Genomic DNA, 27583 nt, shown 5'->3' on the forward strand with positions numbered 1-27583 from the left:
TATAATGGAACTCAATGTATACTACCGTTCACTTCTTTTACAATCCTGCAGCGCTTAAAGGAATAAATAAAAGGTACCAGTCGACGGGAGAGACACATGTCAAGGGTAGCCGTTGTGATCGTTAACAGTTAAGCTTGGAACCTGGGAATCGCTAGCACTCGCGGAAGCGCCTGGAGGCGATCGGTCCAGTGCGCCGGTTTAGATTGTGGTGGTGATTCCTTCAAGACGACCGAAAGCCTCCCGGTGCACGAGGAACTAACCTACGAATCGTAAAACAAATCACTAAATCTATCGTACAGATTGGCCGCAGGATTACGATTGCCGTGCTCGTTTCTGTTGCTGGGTCTGCTGTTGTTGCTGTTGCTGGGACATCCGCTGGCCGTGGTAAAGGCCCGTGTAGTAGCCGCTCATGTACCACGACATTAGCATCGCGGAGAGATTCTCTGACTCGACGTCGTCCGCATCCTCGAGCATCGGTGGCATCGGCGGTGGTGGTGGAACCATGTATGCGGTTGATCCACCCAAGCCACCACCCATCCCTACCCGACCGTTGCCCATACTCCCGACGTGTCCCATGCCCGGCCGGCCGAAGTGCGATCCGAAGTTGATCTTGATTTTGCTCGCCTGCTTCGTGAACCGCTCGTCGTCACTGACGTCCATCTGCGAGTCAGCAGCGGTCGCTTCCGCTTCGGCCGCCTCGGCACGCTGCTGTCGCCGTGCTTTCCGACCCCACGAGGGCACCAGCTCTTCGATCAGCACCGTCTGCTCGTTGTTGTAGCCCACGTACCGTATCAGACAGTCACCGTGACTTCCGAAGCCGATAATTTTCGCCTCATAGTCCACACCATCGTCGTAAGTCGCGCGCACGTAATCACCGATCTCGAACGACTCACTGCGGCCACCGTTCACCAGTTCCTGTTCCGACACTTCCATCGTGCCCTTCTCCTCCTGACTCGGGGAACCCATCCCATCGGTCACCGATTCCGAGTCCTTTTTGGCAGTCTTCCGGCTACAACCCGGTGCGTCCGGAAGGTTTTTACGGTTCGTCTTCATTGCTAGCCGTTTGGCCACCTCCTCCTTTATGAGTGCCAGCGAAGCGTCATACTTTTTGATGATGATACTATCGTCCCAAATGTCGTCCCTGCTCGACGAAGCAACCATCGCCACCGTCGTAGGTTCTTCGGTACTTTCCACTGTGTTCGCCATGTGCTGAAAATGGCCCACAAATATATGGCATTAATGCGTTGCCGACTTCACGAACGTGACTAGGAATTGGGTAATCCGGATAAGCGTCCTTCACGACCAAAATACAAACCTTCGTTTTACCACTCGTGCTCATCGTTATCTCAACCCAGGAGGTAAATAAGTATGTTGCGCCGTGACACTATTTCAACGTAATTAACTGCCAGCAAAGTAAATCCAGAAAATTTAGTGAATTTGCTCAAAACAACTTTCGCAGGGCTATGATGCTTACGCTTTTGACACTTCCTAACCTCAACGATTGATGCTGTTGTTGGCGTATTCTATATCACGAGCGAGCGAGAGCGCACGAGACGTAGCGGCCGGTGATGAGCAGGATGGCACCTGACAACAAACCCTGTCGGCGTTGAATACGTTGCTTACGCTGTCAGCACCTAACGTACAGTGTTGCCAGGAAATTTATTTTTGTTCGCAGCATAATTTATGGATTATTTGGATTAATTGGATTATTTGGATTAATTGGTCTTAATCTTTAATTCAAATTTTCAAATTCAAATTCAAATTCAAATTTCAAATTTTCAAATTAATTTGGATTAATCTTTAATTCAAATCACTTTTTCTTCTCTTTCCTTCTCAATGGCATGAAATTAATTCGAGATCGCATTCTTTACCGTAATTCATTAAAAAGATGCTGACAAAAGCATGCAAAACAACAGAGTGACTAACGTACAATTGCTACCCCTTTGAGAACACGATGCAGAACATTCTTGACACACATTTTACGCTCCACAGCAACTTCCGCACTCAGGACCGCATTGTCTTTATTAATTACATCATGTAGTACCTGCGTAGAGAACTGGAGCAGTGCAACATATCGCTAACGGAAAACACTGTGATTGTCCAGATACATGTGGATAAAAACAATCCTCACAATGTGTGTACAACCCATGAGCAAGGTGATGAACATGTCGGAACAAAAGCAATGGGTGATGCGCCGTATTCTACTGCAGTTTTTTGTGGTGCTCCCCTTTTTCCTTCTTCTGTGCTATGTTCTGATTTCCGATTCCCCCTCACAGCGGCAATTAAAGCCACACTTGAGCAAGATGAGCGCAGATAAGCGGAGGTCTAAAATAACGGCCCTCGCCTCGTACGGGCGGCCAAACGATATCACCACAGCCACAGCATTAAAACGGGAGAAATGCAAGATTGAAGATTTGAAGTGAATAGAAAGATTTGGGGAAACCACAGCCGAGCGCAGTTTCCACGGAAGGTCTGGAGGGACCGTGAACGCCAGACGTGTTCTACTTGTTGCACCAGATTTAAATCACTGCGCCGGAATAATACAATTCCATCAGATTGAATAAATTACAAACCGTGGCAGTAGGGGGTCCAATCTGATAAGCAACGACCTGCATTTCCTTAAGATACTTTTTATTGTGTTTGTGCCATAAACAGATGTCGCAACATTAGTTTCATTGAATAAAACCATGTTTATTTCGCCTTAAAAGCAAGTCAAAAGATTCCACTCAACGCCCTGCTGTTTAATTAATTTTGATTGAGATTAATTACTCTACAAACTTGATTTTTTAAGTCAAATATGTTTTTAAAGAGCAAGCCGTTTCGGGATGGGAAAAGTCCAACATTCCTAACGATCGTAAATGCCAGCAGTCTGCATGAGAAGGTTTGTAATTTAATAGCGACGCTGCAAAGCTAAAGATCGCCACGAGAAAAGCAAAAGTGAACTGAGGGCGTACGCATGGCAAAGTGGTGACACCAATTCGTGATCATCGATACCTGTGGGCGTCATAAACCGAAAAATAATCATGCAATATTGTTTACTTAATTATACCTTATGTTAATAAAAGTGATTAAGCACAACTAGGTGGATAGATGGCCATCGCTTCATTGTTCGCGTTGAAGTGGCCACCAGCGTCATCTGCCAGAAACGGATATGGAAATCGGCAAAATCTGAAGAGCACAGAACTTGAAGGAACCTTCACCCGGATCGCGCGAAGCGCCGCGATTTTCCGGCGCGGAAAGCAACAAACCGCGCAACCGCAAACTCGGCGTTCGTAGAACGCTGATCTCCCGGTATCGCCGTCTCGCTCGGTACCGGCCGCTACCTGCTGCCGGAGTATGCGTACGCTGCACAGGTGTGTGGTGGAAAGTTGTGCCCCGTGCCGACGCGCGCCGTTTCCACGAAGCCCAACAAAGCGCCATTCGTCGTTCGACAGCTGTTCGCAGCGCATGGTTACCGAGGACCGAGGTCGAGCCTCTGCCTGCGATCGAGATATTTGGTGCGTGCGCGTCGAGCCCTTTTTTCCTTGTCCAGTGCCCCCCTCGTTGTGAGCCGCGTGTGCCCACACATCCTTAAGTGAGTGCGAATGGTGCGTAAATCGTATCCTGCGTGTGGCAAGTGTAAGTGATGCGCGAGTGATTTTCTACCGTCGCCATGAGAACACGAGAACGGCGAGGACGAGTTGAACGATCGCCCGGCATTTGACTCTTTGGTGGTGCGGTGCGCGCTATTGTCTCAGCATCCCTGTACGTACTAAGTCAGGGCTCCTCCTGGACGTGTGTTTGTGATAGTTTTCCCCATTTTTTTTTTGTTCATGGAGCCCATTCGCCATCGATCGAGAAGATCATTTTAGTAATTTCTGTTTCGTCTCAGTTCCGTTCGGTTTCGCCGTTTTCTTCTTGTATTCGATTTCGAAAATAATTATCACCGCAGTCTCCCCGTCATCATCATCGCCATCAGCCTCATGGTTCTCATCATCACGCCACCGCGTTGCCACACTGTATTTCGAATGATCATCTCACCGATCGGTTGCCGCCATTATTCAATTCAATCAGCTCTAGGCTAATCAGTTTTTTGCACCCAAGCACCCAATTCCCTTCCGTCGCAAATTTACGACGAAACCAGACGCAAGATTTGAATACCGACCGATTCCGGCCTTCCATTAGCGAAGTTTTTCACCGTTTTTCCACAAATTTCCTCCCAGGTGGGTGGAAGCCATCAGACGAACAAAAGTGAACGCGATTTTTCGGCGGTCGCGATCGTTTCCTTTATGGTTATGGAACCGAACCTCCGGTGTGCGCGTGTGTGTGTGTGCGCCCGCTGGTGGATGATGTGATGACGGAGGCGACGGATACTGTGGCTGGAAGTGCTCAGGAAGTGCGTTTTGGACCAATTATGGATTCACTTTTAACCAACATCCGAGCCAGCCGAGGCCGACAAAACGGTGCGCTGTTGTTGTAGGGCGAATCGAAACCGAAAGCGGGCGGCACTGTTCCGGCTCATTTTCCCGGCCCGGTCGTGAAGCTTGCTGCTGCTGCGGAGCCATAACCCAGAAACAAAAGTGAAAAAAATTGGATGGAAAAAACAAAACGGGCCCCACACAGCAGCAGCGCAATAAAACGGCAAAAAAGCTAGGCAATTATCCAATATTAACGCGCACACGTAGCGAACGTAGGGTTTGAGACAAATGTGGCCGCGTGTGTGAGCGTTTGTGAGATCAGATTCTGTTTTAAGTATTTTACCGCGAGCGGGTCGGAGGTCGTGCCCGAAGTCCCATGTGGCATCTCATCCCAGCATGCCTAGCATAATCATAATGTGTATATAATTTCTTCAACAGCATGAACACGCAGTGCTAGTTTGGGATCCAAGGCGGTCGTGAAGAGATTTGGATCGATTTTGGGGCCCGTCGATGCCGCAAATCAAAGCAACCCCCGGTCCCGGTTGAAGTGTTGAACGAACGATCTATGCTTGTGACCGATATTTGAGGACGGTCCTCCGCACATCATCGTCGGCATCGGTAGATAAAATTGTTCAGTTATTAGCACGAGGCGGAATCGGCCACGATCCACGCGGGAGCTACTCATCCTTCCCGCTGCCAGCATCAATATGGGTCTTCTTGGCTGGATAAAAAAGTAAGTAATGACCCCGCCACCAAGGGCGCGAGGGGCGAAATGCAGCGAATTTTTTCAACACTTTAATTTCTTAAATTACATGCTCGAGAAGCAGAAAGTGGGCCCCGTAAGGGCGCATCCATCCTGTACATGTCAAGGCGTGTCGTCTTCTGTGCCGTTCCCCCGTTTCGATTTCTTTTCGTGTGTGAAGTGGAAACGTTTTCGAACCTCGCCACCACCTCGAACCAAAAAAACAGGTCGCACAAAGAAATGGAGAGATAATTTCGTACGACAATTTCCTTTAACCTTCCGAACGCGGAGCCCTACTCCGGGCCGCCAGGTCGGAACCGACACGGTTTGGTGATTTCATGGGTTGATTTTGGATGTGCGTTTTTTTTTTTGTACATTTGTAGGTTAAGGTTCAGATTGTGTCTTCGCGCTGTGCGCCGTGGGGGTCAGAAATGTGGATTAAAATGTATGTTTTCGTACAAAATCAGTAGGCTAGCTTTATGGCGTGTTCACCAGTTGCCTTGTAATTTGGAATTCTTTTTCGAAAATAGTTTTCAAAACCGTTTTAACAACCAATCGCAACGGACACCTCGGTAAGCAGATCGTCCGAAGGAACGAAGGTGTGACCAACTGGATAAATATTGGCAACCGATTCCGGTCAACGACTTTCGCTGTTGCGGCGCGCACTTTCCTAGCTGGGATCGGAATCAGAGCAAAAGAACTGGCCGGCGAATCTTCGCCGGGCTTCGGTGAAGCAAAACAGAAGCCTGTTCCGCGCCGTATTCCGGGCGCGCTTTTCCGATTCGTTGGCCACCGCAACGTGATGATGGACTTGGCGCTCGGACTCTTCGGGCTCGGACCTTGCCCAGATGGCCCGGTTGGTTGTTGGACGGTGACGATTTGGGTACGCGGGTCTTAACGGTTACCGGTGGCGTATTGCGCGCACGATTTTGCAAAACCCAAACCCATCGCTTTCCATCTCTCCGAGCGAGCAAGCATTTCCCCAATAGGGCCGCGGTGGGACTCTTGATCCGTATGTGTTGGCATTTTTCAATGGCTTCCCGATGCGACTCCACAGAATGCTGCCTCTGCCCAATTAGCGGAACGTAACTCCGGCGTCCGGTGTAACACAACGGGAGCATGATTAATGGATGTGAAGGGATTTTATGCCGGATCATCCCCAGCAGAGCAAAAGTGTGTTGGGCAGCCGATGCTGTCCCGGGCGGGGTGATTGAGTTGAAGCAGAAGAAGACTGGAGATGCTTCTCCCCTCGTGGGGGCCTGTGGGATCGCCGCCAAAGGAACACCACCACCACCTAACACCCTACCGCGATCGAGAACCTTTGGCCGGGAACCGGCTAAATTGGGCAGAACCGAGCTTATTGATTTAATATTTAATCTACCACCACCAGCTGCCACCATCGGGGAAAGTACAGTTGCTTTTCAATTAATACCCACACCGAGGCGTTCGACCATTGGAACGGCGTTCGAGGGGTGGGGGACCGCGGTTGGCCAAAACTCGCTCCCCGCGGCGAGTGGCCGGAAGCCCGGTACCATGCATTCCCTTTTTTTCTCGAGCGCTAGGTCGAGCGCCGTTATTTACGAGTACGCTTAAGATTAGTGTTCTTAAGATTAGTTCTGCCGCCCGGGGGAGCGCCTTCGGAACAGGCAGTTCATCTAGATTGGTCTGCTTCTTGATACCATTGTTTTTTTTCCGACGCCGGGAGGACAACGTATTGTTTGAGTTTACTGTTGTTTAGTGCCAAGGAACCGGCGGCGATGCCGGTGGCCCTCGGTCGGTGAGATTTTCCCAACCTACGCGGAACCTACGCTTTTTTGGGAATGGGCATACGAAGTGCGAGAGGTGCGCAAAAATACCCCACTCGGGGGTTTGGGATTGGAATGTTTTTAATGGTTTTCCGAACCGCGCGCCGGAACACCGTGGAGGTGCCTGCAATTGTGTCTGGGTGATTATGCTGCTGCATGCGTTTATGCGTGAGAGACCGGCGATGCTCGAATTCAGGTGAACATTTTCCCCGTTTTTTTTTTTGTACCAAATCGTTTCTGGACCTGGGGTCACACACATGTGGGAACGGAATTCCACAGAACGTCCGGCGCAAAAACAGACAATCGGTTTCCGGTCTGCGCCCCCGGCCACGTAAAGGTCAATCGCAGTAGAATGAAGGCGTACCGTCGGCGGTTGGGTTAGAGGGATGGGTTTAATGGGGATGTTGTGGCCGCCGGAACGCTCCAATTTTGTTCTTGAAGTGCTTCGCATTCTGGAACACGCTTGATTGAGCAGATTGGCGAGGTTTTGCGAAGCTCCATCTCTAATTCAAGGTTTAACGGTCGATTTATGAAGCAAATATATTAATGAACAGTTTTGTAAACACATTTGCTGTAGCACGTTACAAAACTAGTAAAAAACGGCTCGTCTAGAAACGGCTTTTAATCTCACCAATTAATCCTACATCCTACGTGCAGTTGGTTGTTGAAGGGTATCACATTCTGGCACCCAACAACAGCACCCATCAGCCGTCCATCAGCCTTCAGGCTGTAGGCCATGCAACAACACAACCACACCTAGAGCACATGCACACGCGAGGCTAACTAAATTTGCCAACCATTGGCCAAGACCGGCAGCACCGACGCGGTGGTGAGGCTTCCACCGGGGTGATTGTTGTTGCAGTTTTCAGTTCCATCACCTTCAGTTCGCTATTGTTCCGTGTGCGCGATTTGTTGACATCAGGCGTTGCCACGGTGTGGAGTGAAGGGAGACGCCCGGCTGCATGGCCGCCACATCAAATCTGGGTAGGTCATTTCCCTGCCCGTTACACTTCGCTGCCCGCTACTGGCTCGGGAAGGGGAAGTCCACCGTAGCAGCAGGTATCATCCGTGCTGGGTTCTAGCCTTTTTTTAATGACCCGATGGCGAACCTCGCTACCCCTTTTGGCGCACTCCCAAATGGCCACCAAACCTTAGCGGTGTGCCCGGCCAGGTGCTGGTGCTGGCCGGACCTGCAGCCCTAAATACCGTTCATTGTGGTAATGTGAATATGAAGCCCGGCTCGGTCCGGCCCGCTGGTTCCATTCTGTGGGCCCACACCAGAAGTTGGACCAATTCTGCGTTCACGCATCGCTGCCCACCGGCATCGCGGCCAGCAACAGGTGTGCTGTCACACGGCCACTCACCTGCGCCACTTTGTGCCATCTGCCACCAGGGCGGCGATCGCGGCTTCCCAGGGACCGCGAATGAAGCTTGCAGAGAAGTTGCATCATCGCTGACTCACCTTCTGTCACCGCACCGTAAATCAACCCGAAAATGGCGTGCGAAAGCGTGAAAATTTCCCAATCCCCGGAAATGCAAATCCCACCGGATGAGGTTTGTGGGATTGCGCATCCCGCACGGTACTGCGCCATTGCCTCCTCCGCCCCGAGCCAGGGTCAAACATTCGGTTTTCCATTCACACACACACCGAAATGTTGTGGACCGTACTTCCTGCGCACAGTTGGCGGATCACAATCCGCGAGGCTTCCGACGTTTCGTACAGTCGGGGCTACAGTTTACGACGGGCCTAGGCTTCCGCCGGTCGCCGTTCGCGGTTCGCTGACGAGCGCTTTCTTCCGCACGGCCGATCAAGAGGTAGAGATCAAGAAGGACCATGGCTCAAGGGGCCCGCTTTGACCGTGAGCCACAGCGAGGGTATTGCCGGGGGCTACGTTTGTTGACATCGGCCGTGTTGAGCCGTGGTCCCGCGAGAACCCGCGCTCGGTAAGTCGAGAATAATTTGCGCGCGCGCGGGGATCATAAAAAAACCGCGGTGGTTGAAGAAATCATGTCCACGACCGCGAGCATTATGGATTCGACACGGACCCCTGGCTTTGTAGCCACCGGAGCGACAAATTGTACTCTGGACTCTGTGTCCCGCCACGTTCTGCGCACCGGACGACTACCGGAATGGTTCTTAAAATTATACTCGAGAGCGTCACTTATTTATTCTCTCCAGATAAGGGCCCCGTTCGGGCGCTAATGGATTCAGTGAAGTTTGGTCTCGGTTGGAACAATGTTGGCGCAGTGCCTCAGACGCAGTGCCGGTCATCCAATTGGGCAAGTTCCAGTTCCAGCTTCTAATGAAGCCATTTCGCGATCAAATTACGTCGCTGGCAGGCAAACGTGCAGTCGTAGTAGTGCGGTGAAGCCATCATCCGTCCGAGGTCCGTCCGTCATGAGAGTGTCATGAGTTGCAGCAACAGCATCATCGTGGCCGACGGCCGAGTTCTCGCCGGCGCCTTTGCGAAATGTAATTTAATTTCACATTTCACGATGACACCGCAAGGCTGCGCCGCCGCGCCAGAACCACAGCACCGCCACCAAAGAGCAAAGGCGAATGCGCAATTCTTTCGTCTTCGCTGATCGTGGGGTCAGATCGTGTGGAAAAGTGTGAAAACTCACTGGCTTCACGGATTAACCTTTCGGCTCGGTTGGTCGGTGGTCAGAGCGTCCTCGGGCATCACATCACGCGGGCAGCGAAAGTTGGAAATTGCGGCCAAATACGTCACCGATGCGCGCTGCACCGGAAAGGCCACACCGGACTCGTGTTCGCCGCTCGTTCGCGAGTCTGAAGGTTGAATCGGCGGTGGTGGCCCCACGATCTTGACGCTCGCTTCTTTGATTTCTCGCGAGCGCGATCGGAACACGGTGTGTCAATGTCGGGCAGATGGAGTGTGATGGTTCTTCGATGGATCACATGACATCGCCGTAATAAATCATCGGCGGCCCCGTATAATTTGTTGCAGGCCAATCCGTCTTCTGATTTGTCTTCCTTCCGGCAGCAGCTCGGTGCGGTTACAAGTGGGGGTCGACCCGGTCGACCTATTCTAAGAGACCGAACCCAGCCGGCTGGCCGATAGACACTTTAACCTTTTTTCTTTCGGAAGATTCATCTTGTGAGCGAAGTGAAAGTATCGTGTCTGGCTGGATCGGAGGGATAGAACGTGACCGATCGCCGGTGGGCTTTGGACCAATGGTCGCTCTTTCGTAATTTCTAATGGCCTGGACATTAGACCTTACACAAGCAATTGAGTTCTATTCAGAGCTGAAAGAAGCTGGCGTGTTCCGGAAATAGGTTTAGGTATTAATGATGCCGTTTCACTGACGGTTCCAATTTCATTACAGTTCAAAAATGGGTTCCAAAATCCATCCATGGTGCGATGCATTATGAACTCGGGAAAGCTGGACCTTTTTTCCAACCGGCCAAACTGTCAACAAAGCAAACTATTTGAGTGTTTGGCGTTTGCGCAATGCTGTACGTTAAAAAAGATCGAATTTTTGGAGAGACAATTCTTCGTTCTATTTCCTCGTGAAGTTTTGGCTTCACATTTTCGCGATCGTTTCGACACAAACTCGATCTGATCCGCTCCGTGGATATCTTTTACAGTCAATAGTTGGTTACTATAACCGAAATGAAGAATGTGCTGAAGGTTATTCCGAAGAAGAACTTTTCAAACCGTTTTGAAAATCGGAACAAATATAGACAGTAGATTTGTTGCATAGAGTAGGGAATATTTCAATGGCGATGACATAGATTTAGAAGAATGAAGAAAGATTTTTGGAGTTAGAAGCGATTGGCCGATATTTCTGCCCACAGTAGCACGTGTACCTTGCATTTTGACGCACCGAAGCTTAACGTTATTGAAACGAGCCGAATTCAAATGCAGACACAGCCCGTGCACCTTTTTGAATTTGCTTACAAACTATGGAAAAACTCATTTTAATAACAGCCTCAAGCCTCATTTTGGCAGCGTATTTAACCGAGTCCACCACGAAGAAAATAATGAGAAAATTAAAACCTCTGCTCGGTGCCAACAGAACCCACCGGAGACTGCTCCGGGCGCGCTGACGACGAACACCGGCGACGGTGGAAAACTTTCTCCCTCGCGGCGAACGGCGGATTTCGGCCAGGTGCCAGTGCGCCGCGGCGACGATGATGTCATTCGGCGTTACGCGAGAACATTCCACCGGTCGGTCCGTGTGTCCGGGGCAAAACAAATGCGGGAAAAGTTGGGGCTTCGGGAAACGTCGTTGAACAGATTGGCGACCGAGAAAACAAAGTCCTACAAAACATTAAAGAAAAAAAACAATTTTTTAATGTCACCTTCGTTAACCGTTTCCGGTCCGCGGAGCGGCGGTCCGGTACTTCGGGTTCGGGTGGCCCCCGGTGGACCGTTAGTGAAAACGGATTCCCTCCCGTGGGTGCGTGTGTGTGTTGCGGCCTGAATTGACTCCGGGCACACACGACACGGCGCGCGTTGGGAAGCGATTCCGCGAGGCCGCGAGTTTTGTTCGTTTGTTTCGCTCCTCGGCAGCTTCCTGCACTTCCGGCGCTCAGCGTCTGCGCTAATTAATCAAGATGCCAAACGAGTCGGCCAGAGACAGCCAGACGGCTCTCGGAATGTACAGTATTTTGTTGCGGAAAAGTGCCCCGGTAAAAGCAGCGCACCTCATCCATTAACCATCGACGTCGGGGACCCCGGACAGCGGGACAGAGAGCGAGAGCGAGAGAGCGTCTAGTCCTAAAGTGACGATTGTTGGGTCCGAAACGCACCGCATCAAACAATGGGTGGCGCGGGAAAGGTCGGGGGCCACCCGAACTGTGGCGGAGGGCGTTGGATGTCAAAGGGTGCGAGGTGTGTGTGTGTGTGCGCGAAAGCGAAAACGGAATCAGATCGGGTTAGACTTACCGTTTTATGGTCTTGGAAAATGATTGTTAAACGATCGCGGTTCGCCTAGGTTTTGGGGTCGCCCCCAGCTACCGTTGGGGTGGCGATTTTTATGGTCATGAGCCCCTTCCGAGGGGCAACAAAAAATCGCGCAACGCTCGCTTTCAGGGTAACGGCTGCTTTTGAATGGCGGCTCTCGATGGGCCCTTCGTCGTCCCGGGCTTCGGAAAATCGGTGAGGGAAAGTGTGAATAAGGGCACTTGAAGCTGGCCTCCAAATTCTTGCGCTCGCCTCGGTAAAGGTCGCGCCAAAGGACGGGGAAAATCTAATCTTCTTCCGATCTCCTCCCGGTGCGGCCGTAAACGTCTGCAATTTGCCATTGTTTCCCTGGCGCGCTGCGCGATGTTTCCGATGTCGCCGTTCCACTTTTCCGCCAAACCGCAGATTTCCAATCCTTTTCGGTGGGAAATCGGATGGGCCGCCCTTCGAACGCAGCGTGGGTTGATGTTCAATTCATGCATACTCCAGGTGTGCGAAAGGCCGCCAGAGACCCGCAAAGTTCTCGGCCCGCGCGTGCAATCTGCAGCTGGTCTGGCCCGACACATTTTCTCAGCGCTTTCCATGGCCATCCGATGCGAGCCGAGGCACTTTTCCCGGAAGCAGACCGACGACGGACGGAATGCCGTCAGCCAGACTGCAGCGGCTGAACAAGTCGAAACATGGCATGGCCGCTCATTTTACATACGACACGCGTAACGCAGCGATCGAAGCAGGAATCCGGAGGGCCCAGGACCGGAATCTGCCAGTGAGTGGAGAAGAGGCTCCCAATCATGAATTATGAATCTGAAAAGGCCTCACAGCTTCACCGATTGTGCGCCGCCGAGCATGGCCATTGGGCTTGTCACTGATAAAATGGAGAAATTGCAGCTCACGAACGCGGCACGTGCCACCGGTTGGCGTGAGGTGGCCACGGAACGCGTGGCTTCCAGGGTGCTGATCGTGCCGATCGCCGATCTTGCGATTCGCAATCACGCTTCTGCCGTCACCCTGTTGTCTGGCGCCTTGTTTTCTACCGTAATGAGGTGCTAATTGATTAACGTGATAACGTCGTAGCATTTTCATCTCCCGTTTTACCGCCGACAGCAGCGGCGAACTGATGTAGTAAAAAAAAATCCAGTTGTCTTCCGATTTTCGTGATGCATTATAAATTCTTTCCATCCGATTCCAAACAAGTTAACAAGGCAAATTGCAGGGTTATTTATTGTCTATTTTAAAAAAAGCACTTTCAAAAAACATATCAAACATTAAGTGCTTAAAAAAATTTTCTTCAACGGTGTCAAATCGCATGATCTTGGTGGTCAATTGACATCATCTAAATGCGAAAGTAACCTCGCTCAGTAAATCGCACAAAGTAATAATCGCATATGTTCTCGCTCAGTAAATCGAAAACCGCTCGGTTTGTGTTGCTTGTTGCCCCGCCTGGCTGAAACCACATCTCTTCTAAGTCCATATCTTCAATTGCAGGCTAGAAAAATATGTTATCATCTGGCGGTATCGCTTGGAATTGGCGTTAGTGGTCCTCTCTTCGTCGTTTAAAAAAAAAACTAGAGTCCTATGACGTCGCCAGCACTATACGGTCATCTTTTCTGGATGTAACGGCTTCTCTGCAATCTGTTGAGGGTTTTCAGTGTCCCAGATGCGGCAATTTTTTACTTGCTAAGTGAAAAATGTGCCTCATCGCGGAAGAAAATTAGCCTTTTGCGGCCTATTGCTCAAGAATCCACAAAAATATGTTGCATAAAGTAGGGATTATTTTAATGGCGATGACATAGATTTAAAAGAATAACGAAAGATTTTACGAATTATTAGCGAATTCCCCAGTTGTGTTTGCCAAAATGCCAAAACACATGGAAGAAGCATAAAATAATCAGCCCAAAGCCGGGTACCGTCCAACGTCCGACGGATTAGCGCTTCGGGGCCACCTCCACCTGCATGCGTGCCTTCGTGCGCCGGAAAACTGTCCAGAAAGTGATATGGGGACCGTTCGAAGAGAGTTTCTGCTTTTCTAATTGCGTTCCTTGCGTTTCGTGTGCCAGCATCGTGTGCAGCTGCGTGTATTGATTTTTGCCATTCGAAAACGGTGGCCGCATTTCGTGCGGACGATTTAGTGCCCCACCAACACCCAACCCGCGCTGCCCTGCCCTGTCTGCTGCTTGATCCCATTCCAGCCGGTCGGGCCGTGAAAAACTAACCATCATCAACGATCATCCGAGCCGCGGGAGAAATGCGTCTCTCGCTGGTGGCTCCGTCCGTCATAAAACTTCCCCTTTTTTTCTCATTTGTTGGGCCCGCTCCATTTTTCATTTCGTTTGCCTCGATTCGGGCGAGACGAGATGATAAATTTACGATTTTTCCATTTCGATTTCGATTCGGTGCCGGTGGACGGTGGGCGCCCCGAAGCTCGGGGTCCGTTCTTGGGGCAGCCGCCCCTTGGGTGAAGTGAATTGAATTGGAAATTAATCAGAGTCACCGCACCGCGCCGCGCACCGGGCGCATTCATAAGTGCATGACAAATGCACATTTTATGACCACCCCACGATCATCGCTCGTGCTCGTGATCGCGATGATGATGATGGTGATGTGGGTTACCCGTGTCCGGTCCGGGCGCCGGAAAAATCCGTTTTGTCGAAAAAGGCGCGCTTTCACTTGTTTATGGCCCCGGTCCCCGCGCACTTCGCTCACCATCGAATGGTGGCGGTCAAATGCCGTTAGGTGGGATGGTTTGAAAAATGGTTTGGAAAAAGTGAAAATTGGCACTTGAGCCAGGCGGGCACTTTCGGCTCGTTTCTGGCGTGTCGTTTAATTTTTTTCGGTGACAGATCGGTATCGGCTCGGATCTATGGTAAATAAGGGGCCTCTCAGGACACTTTCTCCGGTGGCTCGAGAAGAAGCGGCACGGAATCGTTAATGTTTCCATTGTCCGCGCGGCCAAGAGAATTCCTCCCGACCGCAATTACCGACCGCAAGAGGAAGCTACCAATTTGTGGTGGTGTCCATCGTCGCGCAGAAGGCAAAATTAAATCACGCCGGACACCGCCGGACGGTTGGTGTAAAAATTTCGGAGCGTTTATCGTCCCGGGTTCACACTTCCAGCCCTTCCCACCGGGGGGGAAGATATTTATGAAGGCCTGTTTCGAGGTGCCAATCATCGTGACACTATCTGACACCGTTGCGCGTGTTGTGAAGATTTTAATCGCTCCGCCGCCAGCCACGTTGACCGCAATTTCAGTTCGTCTCTCTGGTGGGTGTCGACGTCGGCGATCTTCAGCCCGATCTTGACACCGAAACGGACCGTCCAATTTCTGGAGGAAACGTTCTGTCAAAAGCATCATCCGTTGGTCCGCCGGGAACCTTGGCTTTAATACCACGCGTTGAGCAAATAGTAGAGCCGCTAATGAGATGCGAGAAAAACGCCGAAAAGTGCCGTTTACAGCCATTTTCACTCCCCGCACGTTACGTACGTGGGTCGGTAGTTTCACTGATTTTAATCGAATCACTTTTGCTTTGCCCTGACATTTCCACTCTCGCCGCCGCCGCCGAGCGCGTGGCACCGTAGCGGACACCCCTCGGACTGGGCCGGCTTTTCTCTCCATACCGTCCCGCAACTAGCCCCGCGTTTCCGTGCACATCCTAATTGTTTCGCCAGCCGGCCGGCCCCCGCGATTCGCCCTTATTAGCCGTCGCTATCAGCAAACGCAGCTGCCAAAGTGAATTTACGATGTGCCACCGACGGACGGTGGAACGTTACGGTCCGGTGGCGCCACTAGAAAGCCACACTTTTACCACCAGCACCGGTGATGCACCGTCCTACGGTACGGAGGATCGCGGGCACTCGGTTCCGGTTCCGTCAGTGCGGGAGCGACAAAATGTATGATAAAACAATCGCCGGGGAAAACTCCTCGTCCCACATACGGGTACGCTTTTCTTGAGCCGTCCGCCAGTCCGAACGGGAAAAGTGGAGCTTGGTGAGATCGGCAAAAATCTGCACAGGGCGCTGCCAATGGGGGCGTGACAATTAATCACGATTTTCACGCTGCACTCACAGCACTTGTTTGGTGCCTGGCCGGAAGGTAGCATAAATTTGGCGTGAAACAACGGGATCGGTGTGTGTGTGTGTGCTTCTGTGGTAACGGGAAGAACACTCCGGAACCGGGGTGCCGCCAGCTGGCCAGTGGCCACTTGTGTTACGCAAGCGAAAGCAGCAACACCGAACCAATGGAATAAAGGCGCGTGCCCGGAACGAGAAATGGACATAAACATTCGCTTCGCCCGCTCGCCCGAGTTTCCCCGGGCGAAGATGCAGAGCACGGAACGCGGCGCGGCGCGGCACGGCACGGCGCGGCACGTAATCGTGGACTGTGGCCAGAGAAGAAAATTGGCCAGAAAAGCGGGGGCCATTTGGCCATTTGTGTGTTTGAGGTGATTGAGCAATAAACGCGCGCTAATCAACGTTTCGCGGCATTGCAATCCGTGCGCGATCGTTTGATGCGTTAAACGCACCGATCGACGGAGTTTGGTGCTGATTCACCCAAAATCAACCAAAAGATTCGGCGTCTGGACAACCAGACATTGGCGCCGTGCCGTGCGCCAAGCTCCATTACCTAATGCGCGGATCCCTGAACCGAATCGGACTCTAACCAGCAATCCCCCGGGAACGAATTCGGGTTTTAATTAATTCGAACGCAACCTTTCGGCAGGCGCGAGTGCAACAACGAAACAATTATAATTTCCCCGCCCGGAACCGATCACCGATCCGATGCCAATGCCCGATCGATCGTTACAGAGCGCAACACTAACACACCTTTCACGAGGAAAAAAAATGTTTCCCGCGATCAAGAAAAATTAGCGGGTGGCGCCGAGTGACTCCGCGCTCCACGCGGAGAGAGTTTCGCCCGGATCGGTTCTGCTGGATTCCTGGAAGTGCGTGAAATCTTGTCTTCCACACAGACCGGGGAGGCCACCCGAGCCGTCCCGGGTGCGCTTTTACTCGGCCGCGGTGGAAAGTGTGTAATGCAGTTCGCTACACGCCACCCCCCCGGGCCGACTGCAGTTTTGGGTGGAAAAACTGCATCAGCGCTTGACCTCGGCGACCAGCGCGCGGACTACGACCCCCCAGGGACGGTGTCGCTAAAAGCGAGTGTCCATTCGCTGGCAAAAACTGCATCTCGGCCCAGCAAAACACCCGTTGGCCGCTGGTTCGCTGGTGCTGGTGCACGCCGTTGCTTTTTTCTCACATCGGCCATATAATTTAATAAACAGTGAAAAGAGGAAAATTATCGCGCAAAAGTACGCGAACTCGAGGAACGGACACACGGGGGAGTCGACCCGGGTGAACCGAGTTAACGGATACGAGCTAAGTACGTGCCCAGCCCGGGAATGGCCGTCCCGTCCGTTCGTTGGCCATGGTTCGGTAAACGGTGTCAGTGCATTTCCCGAGCGGGTTGGAGTGGTTTTACAATTTTTCGAGCTCCGTCGTCCCGGTACCGGTCGGTGGGCTTTTTATCCACGGACAGGGCACCATTGTTACAACGTTTCCAACATTCGAATCCTACCAAACCAATCAAACGGCAGGTACGTCACCATTTTGTTACAGCGACAGTGTATTTTATCCGCTTGTTGGTGGGGCGCAAAGGCTCACAGTGAAGTTCAACCGTTTGTAATCATCATATCATAACTGGAAATCACGTCAAACTGCTCCGTGTCCATGAGCTGTGAGTCACCCAAAAACTGGATCACTAAACGTCTCAATGGTCGGGACTCAATGATAATCAAAAGCCAGATGCCATCACAAGCACTGTAGCTGTTTATATGGGCTGATTAGTCGTGGGTCATTCTTATGACATGACCAACCTATCGGAGCCTGGCGAGGTGTAGTCGTACCCTACGCGCAGCTTGCATTTCGATCGCCTGAGGACCAAGGCAAACGGTAGTTGCATTGAACCAAAGAAAAGTCTTAACGCATGGGCTGAAAAGTCCCTGGGTTATGAAACAAAATGCGTATTTTTCTATTCAAAGTTGGTTTTATTCATCAACGTCATCTCCATCAATCATTACAGCGCCGCTCTAACATTTAAGTACCTCTTTTAGAACTTTCTTCGAAGTTCAATTCATGCTGGTGTGACAAGGTGCGATGTTTTGATGGAACAACATTTGCTTCTTTGTCGTATACGGTCGTTTCGGCGCAATTTTGACCTTCAAACGCTCCAATAACGCTATATAATATTAAATGATGACGATATTTCCTTCCCAAACACTGTGCTTAGTCATCAGAACGTTCTTATTTTTGGTTCAACAATGAGCAAACTCGCGGAACAAAGCTTTGAACAGAGCTTTCTCCTTGTAAAATGCTCATGCAATTCAAAGCCAACACATTCCTTTGATATCCTTACAAAGTCAGCTAACAGACGCAACTTCCGTTTTCAATCGTTAAAATCGGTTTTGTGAAGTTTTTTCGTGTTTTCAGTATCATCGGTGTCTCTACGATCACGTTTGAAGTCAGCAAACCAACATTTTATTATTGCTTCTGATGGAGCGGAGTTCTTATAAGACTTTTCTAGTCATTGCTTCCCTTGAACGATATTTTTCCCCATCAAGAAGCAGTGTAAAATTAAAACACTAACTAGCACTAATTAAAAATGCGGCGAATGCAACGAGACTAGCGTCTGCTATGTGTAAGGCCCGATACTTTTCAGCCCATGTGCTGATCTTCGATAGTTTTCACCCATTTTTGGCGTTGGAATCAATTTAAATGCATTTCTAAACAAACGGAGGATAAATGCCTTTCGTTTGTAGTAGTGATCCATCCAACCCCACCTTGTAACGTCCGGTTTCCGTTTCCCTTTTTGCAGAGACAAACGCCACCGACGCCGTGAAAGTGCCCCGCCGACGGTGGGCCAGAACCAGGATGTGGCTTACCTGGAAGCGTTGGCCAAGTTCAACGAGTGGAGGGCCCAGCAGCGCAACAGTGACATCGATGCGGCGGCGCTGCTCAACGTGGCCAATGGTGGTAGCGAATGCCCGCCGGTGCCCCGGCCGTCGCTAGCGTACCGCCCGATCAAGGAGGAAGGATCCGGCGACGATAGTGACTGCGAGTGTGACTTCAGCTCCGACATTGAGCTGGCGGCTGACGAGCGAATGCCGCTGAGCCGTACCGTCAGCAACTGCACCCGTCTGGAGGTGCCCAAATCGCCCCGCTACGCTCGCCATCACCGTGCTTCGACCGCAGTGGCCGCACCATCAGCAACGCCTCCGTTCGACGCGATTGCACCAAAGAAACCGCAGCGATCGGTCGAGTTTTACCGCAACATTACGCGCATCCCGGTGGACGGGCAGGACCACTGGAACAACACGCCGGTGGAAAAGAATCACTCGTCGGTCGATGTCCGCTTTTCGCTGCCCATCTCCGGTGCGGCGGCCGATCGAAGCAAGCTGAAGGGGAAGCGCCCGAAAGGGGCTTCCACCTGCTTCCCGAAGCCAAACAACACGATCCACGAGAACGAGGTGGCCGAGTTTGAGGCGCACCTGAACGGCACCGCCATCGGAGCGGATTCGTTCGGACAACCGAGTCCGCCGCGCCGCTTCTACAAGGACAACTCCAGCCCGTACGACAACGTGACCCCGAAGAAGCAGAGCAATCTGAAGCCACGTGCCGGTGGTCGCCTGTTTAAGGACAAGCCCGCTCCGCAGCCACCGAGTGTGGGGCGCGCGCAAAGCATGAAGCAAAGTACCGGGGCGGGTGCGGACCGACCGGCCCCGTCGAGCTGCCCGCAGGCCAAACACCCAGCAGCGGCTCGGCCCTACAGTGGTTCCGATTCGCCGCTGACCGGTTCGTACCGGAACTACGAGCTAAACTCGTCGTCGCTCTACGACGAGAACGTGATCTCGTCCCGTGCCTACCGTGGCTCGATGAAGGACCCATCCGTGCCGACGCCACCGAAGCACCACCGGAAGTCGCTGTCCTATCAGACGGTCGTGAACAAGCACGGCGATCTGGTGGACTATGCGCTCCCTTTCAGCGATAATGCCGACACGACGGGTGAAACGGCACCGCAGGAGATCAGCCGGGCCAGGCCGGGCCAGGAGACGCTGGCCGAGATCCGGCAGTGTGAGCAGTTGATCAACGACAACTTCCACTTCCTGCAGAGCAGCGCCGAGCTGCCGGACGATTCGACGAGCATCATCCTGGAGCCGATCAGTGTGCTGAAGGGTCGGTCCGGGCGCATCATTACCGATCTGGACCGATCGGCGGGCGCCAGCACGCTGAAGGAGGCCGATGAGCAGGACGCCCCGGTTCGATCGCCGGTCCTGGCCCCCCAGCTGTGCTCGCTACGGGAGGAACCGGAGGCGGACATATTGTTCGAGCTGGATTCGCTGCAAAAGTGGAGCAAAAGCATCCAGCAGTCGGACGAGCTGCTGCAGACGCGCTACAGTGACCGGAACCTGCTCGAGTGCTTCCGGCGCCGGGCTGGCAGCAATCTGGTGACGTGCTTCCCGAACGAGGTGCGCTACCGGGTGGGCAGCCTGCGGGCAGCGACGGCCGGTCCGCTCGAGTTTTCCTGCGGCCTGTTCCGTGGCGTGGCCGTCACGCTGCGCAAATACTCGCTGAACGTCGAGCGAAGCCTGTACTTCGCGGAGGAAGCGTGCAAGCGCGATTTTGAGGTGCTGTCGCAGGTCCGCCACCCGACCGTGGCCACCCTGATGGCGGTTTCGTACGATGCGGCCCTCAACCAGGCGACCCTGCTGCTGGAGCCGTTCGATTTTACGCTCTTCGATTACATCCACCGAATGGTAAGATTGGATCGATGGAAATAAGTTCTTTCGCTTCATCCCCTTTCTATCTTTCCATTGTAGAACAAGCGGCTGTCGCTGATCCATGCCATCACGGTCGTGCAGCAGATTGCGTCGGCCGTGTGCTACCTGCAGGAGTGCGGCTACGTCCACTCGAACATCTCCAGCGGGGCCGTGCTGATGCGTCGCTACCCGTACGCCGTGAAGCTGACCTCGTTCGAGCTGACGACTGAGTCGGCCACGGAGGAGGTGCGCCGAGAGATCGAGCACCGGTACGGCAGCACTTCGTCGTCCCGCAACTCGATGACGTCGTCGCAGAATGAGGAGCTGAAAAAGTTTACCACCTACTCACGCTACGTCAAGATCGACGAACAGTTTCTGCGCGACAAGTACCGGAAGCTGTCGCGCGAGATCTGCGAAACACGCACGAGACGCGGCCGCAACGGAGGGTTGCCGGGGCTGGGCGATACGGGCGATGCTGCCCGAGCCGCCAGTCGCTTCCTGCCGTACTGCAAGGAGTATCGGGAGAAGTTTTCACTCTTCTATTACGTGGCACCGGAGTTGCTGGTGCCGAAGTCGAGCTTCGTCTATCCGAACCGCAGCACGGACGTGTACGCGATCGCGCTCCTCCTGTGGGAGATCCTGAACGGATACGTGCCGTTTGTGGTATACAGTCGGGCGGAGCTCGAGAAGCTGCACACGTCGTCCGATCTGCCGCTGCCCATGTTCGAGCGGGAGCGATGCGAACGCTTCCGGCAGATCTTCGAGGGTGGCCTGGGCGATATGGGAGCGCGCAAGATGAGCGTCGGCGACATGGTCGATCTGCTGGACTGTGTGCTGCTCGAGCTGGGCATGGAGAAGAACGGCACGTACGATTGGTTGGCGGAGGATTACGAGGAGCGGGACCACTCGTCAGAGGTGCGGCTCAAGAACGAGCTGAACGATGTCCGCCAACTGTCCGCCCATGTGGTGAAGACGGCCAAGACGTACTTTCCGGTCGATGACGGCGGCGAGCCGGCCCCCGCAAAACAGTCCCCGCAGTCGGTGGAGACGCTGCCAAAGAAGCCTGCCCGAAAGATCAATCGACTGCGGGAATCGACCGGAACGGAGGTCGATCCGCGATCGGTCGCGGACAAGAAATCGCCCGCCGGGTTCAACCTTTCGAACTCGGGTATTTATCAATCGATTTTCGATTTCAACCACAAGTTCCTGTCGCCCAAATCGGCCAAACAGGCGGTCTACGATCGAACCAGCACGGTGAAGAAGCACAAGAAACCACCGCGGACCAACAAAAAGTCTGCGAAGGAACTGTTCGAGGAACCCGATCCGCTGAACAAGAGCTTCACAGAGGCCACCGGTGCGCCGGCTGACGATTGTCGTTCGTTGGAGATCCGGGAGCTCGACCACAGCGTACGCAAGCAGCCGAGCGTACTCAAGGACACACCGCCGGCAAGCGACTCGGACGATGTCGGCCGGACGCCACTCGCGCACGGTGCTCCTTCGAAGTCGTGTGACAGTTCGCCGGGAGCGCGGCGTCGTAGCGTGACGCCCCGGTTGCTGAACAACTCGTTCCGCTTCACGATCGGTGACTTCACGCTCCCGGACACACCGATCGCCCGGAAGAACCGCATCCGCAAGCACGCCTGGCTGTCGGATCAGAAGCTGAAGATGACCGTAGACGAGTCGCTGCCGGTCACGCCCGAGGAGGAGTGTCGCAGCAAGTCGTTCTTCAATGCGGGACTGGCGGGCCGCAGTAGTAGCTCCTTCCTAACGTCCACCAACCTAAACTGCTCGACCTCGCTGCAGGACATCAAACCAAAGCGGATCAACATCAGTGTAAACATTATCAAGTCTCCCGAGCAGCGGGAGTCCCCGAACGGTGGTCTGTTTGAGAGCACCCTCTGGCGGAAGGAGAAAATCATTTGCGAACGAAGCCAGCTACCGGTGCCGGCTGCCAACGGCCAGCCAGAAAAGGGACCCGGTGAGGACCAATCGGAAGAGCAACGGACGGAGGAGCCGAAAACGGAGGAACTCACGCCGGATGACTCCTTGAGCATCGTAACGGCGCACCTGACCTCGGTGCGGGATGCGATCAAAAAGATTGAGACCACGTTCGAAAAGCACGGCTTCGATTACAGCCCCGTGCGGAAGGTGGACTCCGTGGGCCGGACGGAACGGGGCGGTTCCCGCACATCCGCGGGAACCTCTGCGCTGGATGAGTCACTAGTTGTGGAAGAAAATTTGCTCGTACCGACGAAGGTGCTGGAGCTGGAAAAGACACTCGAAGCGGAACTGGCGGCGCAGGACGAGATGCAGGACGGATCGCCACCACCACCACCGATTCCAGTGTCGTCACCGCCTTCGCTACGATCGCAAGAGGATCAGCCGGAAAACGGTGGCTCCTTGGGTGTGGCAGAATGTGTGGATAACCAAACAGACCGGGAAGCCGAGGGTCCACCAGAGCCGATCGCAGCAGAACCGCCACAGCCACCGGTAGAACCGAGAGACAGACCAACGGGTGGCAGAGTAGGGCCCACCAGCATTCCGATCACTTTCGCGCCCAACTCTCAGCTGTACATGCGTCGGAAGGCACTCAACACGGCCACGACCAACAGTGTGGCCACCATACACCACCACCAGCAAACGCTCTACCGGGAAAGTATCATATCGAGCACGGAGCACAGTGTGCCGGCGCCGTCCACCGCTGAACCGTTTCCGGTCGGTGCTGCTGCGACGGGTGTTACACCCGGAAGCGCCCGCAAGAAGAAGCTCACGACCCGGGTCACGGTGAATATGAGAAAGATTTCGCGCCGAGCATCGGACATCAGCCCGGGATCGTCGCGTCCGAACTCGGCCAATCTGGACGACCTGGATCTGCCGTCGTCCGGGGCCATCACACCGACCGGTTCGCTGAAAAGCTGCGCCGCGAACTTGCGCCACTCCTGTGGCAACGAGCTGCTGCGTGCGTTTTCGAAGCTTCGCCTGATGCCGCCGGAAGCGGGTGAAACCGGTGTCTCGAAATCACATGGCCCGGCCGGCCCGACGAATACGACAGCCGACTCTAGCCGCTCCGTGACGCCGGTCGGAGGAGTGATCGGCCAACAACCGCCAGCCGGTCGTGCAACGGAACGCTTCGTCTGCTGCCAGTGCGGCAATTCGATGATGCCGGTAGAAGGATTCAATGGTACGCCCCGGCCCGTTGGAAGTCGATGCGCGTTCGATTGATCGATAATGATCCATTCTGTTCTCGCTCTTGCAGTTCCCACCGGAAGCCGTATCGGGATGGCGGCCGCTTTTGGTGAGATGAGCTTCCCGCGGGAAAGCTTTGCGTCCATGTTCGAGCCGCCGATGACGCCGACATCGGCCACCGCTTTGGCCAGCCGCATCCACGCGATGACTCCATTTCAGGTACTTGACCGAACTGTTGAACGACTGAGGGTATCTTAGGACTATTTTTGGATTATTTTTGCTCCAAGAAACGTAAATTAATACCAAAACCACTGCTTAAAGTGCGTTAACTGACAACGCGATCAGCGAAGGCGCCGCGAGTGAACGTAAATGAACGATCAAGCGAAACACGATCGTTGGTGAAAGGAGTACGCAGCGCAATGGTTCATTCGCGCCACTGGTTATGCTGACGATCGCCACATTGCCGCGCCCAACGTGCTACAGTTTCGAAGCGCCCCACCTAATAACCGTGGGGTGACTGGTGGGTCCGAAAGTAGGTCAATAAATTGGTTTTTAAAGTCATGCACCACCGACAACTATCAACCAGGGGGTGTAGCTCAGATGGTAGAGCGCTCGCTTAGCATGTGAGAGGTACCGGGATCGATACCCGGCATCTCCAAAAACATATTTTTGAAAATCAACAAACACTCCGATAAGAGTAGCAAGGATTAAGAATAATGATTGGTTGTTAATCGGCCCCATACTAAAAATAATCGAACCGAACCCGAAGAGAGCAAAGTGATCGATGTTTGATTGGTTGTCTAATTAATTTTTTTTGCGATTTTTTCTAGAAATCAACCGAGGATCTCTACATTGACGACGACTTCTGTCAGGGGCTGAATCAGATGGGTGCCAACATGGAGCTGGTGGAGCCGCTGGACGAGGAGCAGTATCTCGACACCTTTGGCTACGACATCTACTCGACCGAAATCTATCACGCCGAAGAGAAGGAAGAGGAGGAGGAAGAGGAAGCCCACGGTGGCGATCTAGAACCTCGCGATCACCGCTTACCAGCCACACCACTGACCAGCGTCGAGCGTGCGCACGATGAGGCAATGTTTCTGGAAAAATGTACGCAACTCAACTCGGAAAGCCTTAAGGCGGAATTCGCCACGGTGTTGTCCCCGACGGACTGTGCGCCTCCACCGCTTCCGTCCTGCGCCCTGACTTCAAGCGGCAACCGCGAACAGCACACTTCATAGATCGATCGCGATCGCGGACTCAAACGAAGAAGTTCCACTCGATGAATCTTTGTACATAACATCACCCAAAGGGGACGTTCCGGGGCAAACACTCGGAAAACACAGGAAGAATCCTTAACGGTGGCACCCAACACCCCAAGTATTACGCCACTGAAATTGTCGACACAACCGGAGGGCGTAGTTTTACAGGCCCAAGATTCGTATTTTATACTCGTGTTCCATTTTTTGAACCTACTTTACTTGACTCGATGCTCGAGCGCGCATCCGTATTCGTAACACCGTAACCGTTTATTTATCGCATCGGCTCCTGAGGCCACCAACTGCTTGCGGGCTCCATTCCAATACCAAACGTACGTTATAACTGTTACTGTAGTTCTACGAAACCGAAACACGCCGGGCGGGGTTCCATTATTGCCGGCCAGCCGGATCCGGTGCACCGGTTTCCCGGGCCGAGCGCGAACCCCGCGTGTGGCACTAAACTATGAATGAAATAAATTATTTTGTTTCCAACATCTCGTAAATCCGGCGTCCACTGTGTTCGCTGTCGTCAGCTCGGTCAACGCGCTGACGCAATTGCTTCGGTTGTTGATCATCTGGGCCTATTTACTCCCTCCGAAGCTGGGCGAGTCGAGATCGTTGGCTTCCCGGCGAATGGGGCCATCGTATACGAACACGGGCGCCCGATCCGGGTAGCGTTCGATGATCAGGTGAAAATTAATGCACAAAAGCGCTGCACATTAGCTGGCGCCGTTCAAACAACCGCGGATCACCAGGTGCTGGCTTCGGATGGACTGGACGCTGACCGGAACACATCGTCGACGGCCGGCTACTAGTTGGTAGTGGTGCGTCGAAGATGAAGGTATTTTCGAGTTATGGACCGATTCTGATAGGATTTTTGGCGGTTTGCCGGTGCTCGTCGATCGCCGTGAGTGGAACGGAAGGTAACACCACAGTGGCTGATCCCTCGGCCGGCAACGATCGAACGAAACGATCGCTCGTCTACACGTACAACAGTTGCGCCGGGGTAAGAAGGGTTCGCAGCTTCGGGTTTTAACCACACTCAAAAAAACGCCGCATCCCGTGTTTCGTTCCGTTCCCGTGACTCACCAGGTCCTGTTTGCGCTCTCCCTTCCGCTGGTCATCACGGGAAGAAACATTTTCTTTTCGTACAACTTTGAGATGAACTACAACATGCCCACGGACTCGACGGACTACACTCAGGGCATCCTCAAGAAGGGCGATACCAATGAGATTGAAGGTGGAGTAGCTTCGCGTCGTTCCCGCGAAGCGGACTCCGTCGGAGTCCGAAGGCCGAGTATTACGCGCAAGAAGGTGTACCGTATGATCGAGCTCAACCTGGAACGGTATGGGTTCGCCGGCAAACGGTGCATCCTGCGGATGATCTGTGACCTGGCGCAGAGTCCGGTGCACGGCGAGAACGGAGTGTTTGGCGACTTGATGCAAATAGTATTCACGTAAGTCGCGATGGGACCATTCATTTAGCTGGTTACCGATCATCTTCTATCATTTCCAGGCCATCGCTATCGATCGATGAACGGTTACCGAGCGAGTTCGGACACGCTGAGTGGCTTGGGCACGCGCAACGGAACTGCACCAAGTACCGAGCACACTGCCCTACGAACCCGATGGATCTAATGAGCATACTGGTGGGAACAGATTAGCTCGGGCGTTCTATAATTCAGCTCTACTTCTGTATGTCGATGCTTCGATTGCTTGTTGGGGTCTTATCATGTGCCAATGAAATAAACTATACCTTTCTGTAATTGTTCTATGAGTTTCCACATTACGATCCTGTTGGCCATGGCATAAGCCGAAACATCTCGCTTTAAGAGAAGCACTATAAAAAAATTAAGTACTGAAGAAATTATGTGGGAATAAAGAAATTGGTCAGCAAATAAATAACCTCGACGAAGCGTTACCTCAATTTTCATCCTGTCCATTGTTGTTGCAAATGTTTGCCCAAGGCAAACATGCCATTTACCGTGCTAATAAACCCTATTGGAAGGAGGAGCAAGCAACGTCTGCTTATCAAGCGCCGTTTGGCGCTGGTGACGTGGAATGATAACTTGGGAACAGCTGTTACGGCCGATTGTCGGGATCGTTCGTCAGTAACTGTTTGGAGCTAGCGCCCTGTGGAGTTGCTTCTGTGGCTACTTCGATGGAGTATTCCCCGTTGTTTCATTTCAAGGCACATACCAGATTGCAATTGTGGCCCATTGCTTCAAATAGCATTGCCAGCAGCTTACCAAAAAAAGAGCTTTTTCACCGAACATTGTTCCACCATGGCAACCAGCGGCCTAGACCGGCCTACAACTGGCTGCCTGTTCTCCGCACGGCGTTCGGATTCGGTTCACTGTTAAAAAGTGGGAAAATTATCGGCTCCCTCGGGCGAACTGTGAATGTGATATGGTTGGGCGCTAATTTTCGATCGAACTACGCCATGGAACTC

The 27583-nt window shown here is 52.9% G+C and overlaps 3 protein-coding genes and 1 non-coding gene across 4 annotated transcripts; 3 read left to right on the forward strand and 1 right to left on the reverse strand.

Annotated features, from left to right (window-relative positions):
• Window positions 1–27: 27 nt before the first annotated feature.
• On the reverse strand, window positions 28–1452 carry LOC128273484 (survival motor neuron protein). The gene is made up of 2 exons (XM_053011454.1): window positions 1316–1452; window positions 28–1209 (listed from the first exon to the last, which is right to left on the reverse strand). The coding sequence occupies exons 1-2, from the start codon at window positions 1337–1339 to the stop codon at window positions 313–315; spliced, it is 921 nt and encodes a 306-aa protein (XP_052867414.1). The 5' UTR covers window positions 1340–1452; the 3' UTR covers window positions 28–312.
• A 1884-nt stretch (window positions 1453–3336) lies between these two features.
• Window positions 3337–25113, forward strand: LOC128269817 (uncharacterized). The gene is made up of 5 exons (XM_053007221.1): window positions 3337–3353; window positions 18745–20683; window positions 20747–23867; window positions 23943–24091; window positions 24703–25113. The coding sequence occupies exons 1-5, from the start codon at window positions 3337–3339 to the stop codon at window positions 25111–25113; spliced, it is 5637 nt and encodes a 1878-aa protein (XP_052863181.1).
• Window positions 24458–24530, forward strand: Trnaa-agc (transfer RNA alanine (anticodon AGC)). Its single transcript has one exon. It is a non-coding gene; the product is annotated as a tRNA-Ala (tRNA).
• An 853-nt stretch (window positions 25114–25966) lies between the features above and the next one.
• LOC128269818 (uncharacterized) lies at window positions 25967–26795 on the forward strand. The gene is made up of 3 exons (XM_053007222.1): window positions 25967–26137; window positions 26224–26588; window positions 26648–26795. The coding sequence occupies exons 1-3, from the start codon at window positions 25967–25969 to the stop codon at window positions 26793–26795; spliced, it is 684 nt and encodes a 227-aa protein (XP_052863182.1).
• Window positions 26796–27583: the final 788 nt, after the last annotated feature.

The sequence above is a fragment of the Anopheles cruzii genome, chromosome 3, assembly GCF_943734635.1.
Source record: "Anopheles cruzii chromosome 3, idAnoCruzAS_RS32_06, whole genome shotgun sequence".
Classification (NCBI taxonomy): Eukaryota; Metazoa; Arthropoda; class Insecta; order Diptera; family Culicidae; genus Anopheles; species Anopheles cruzii.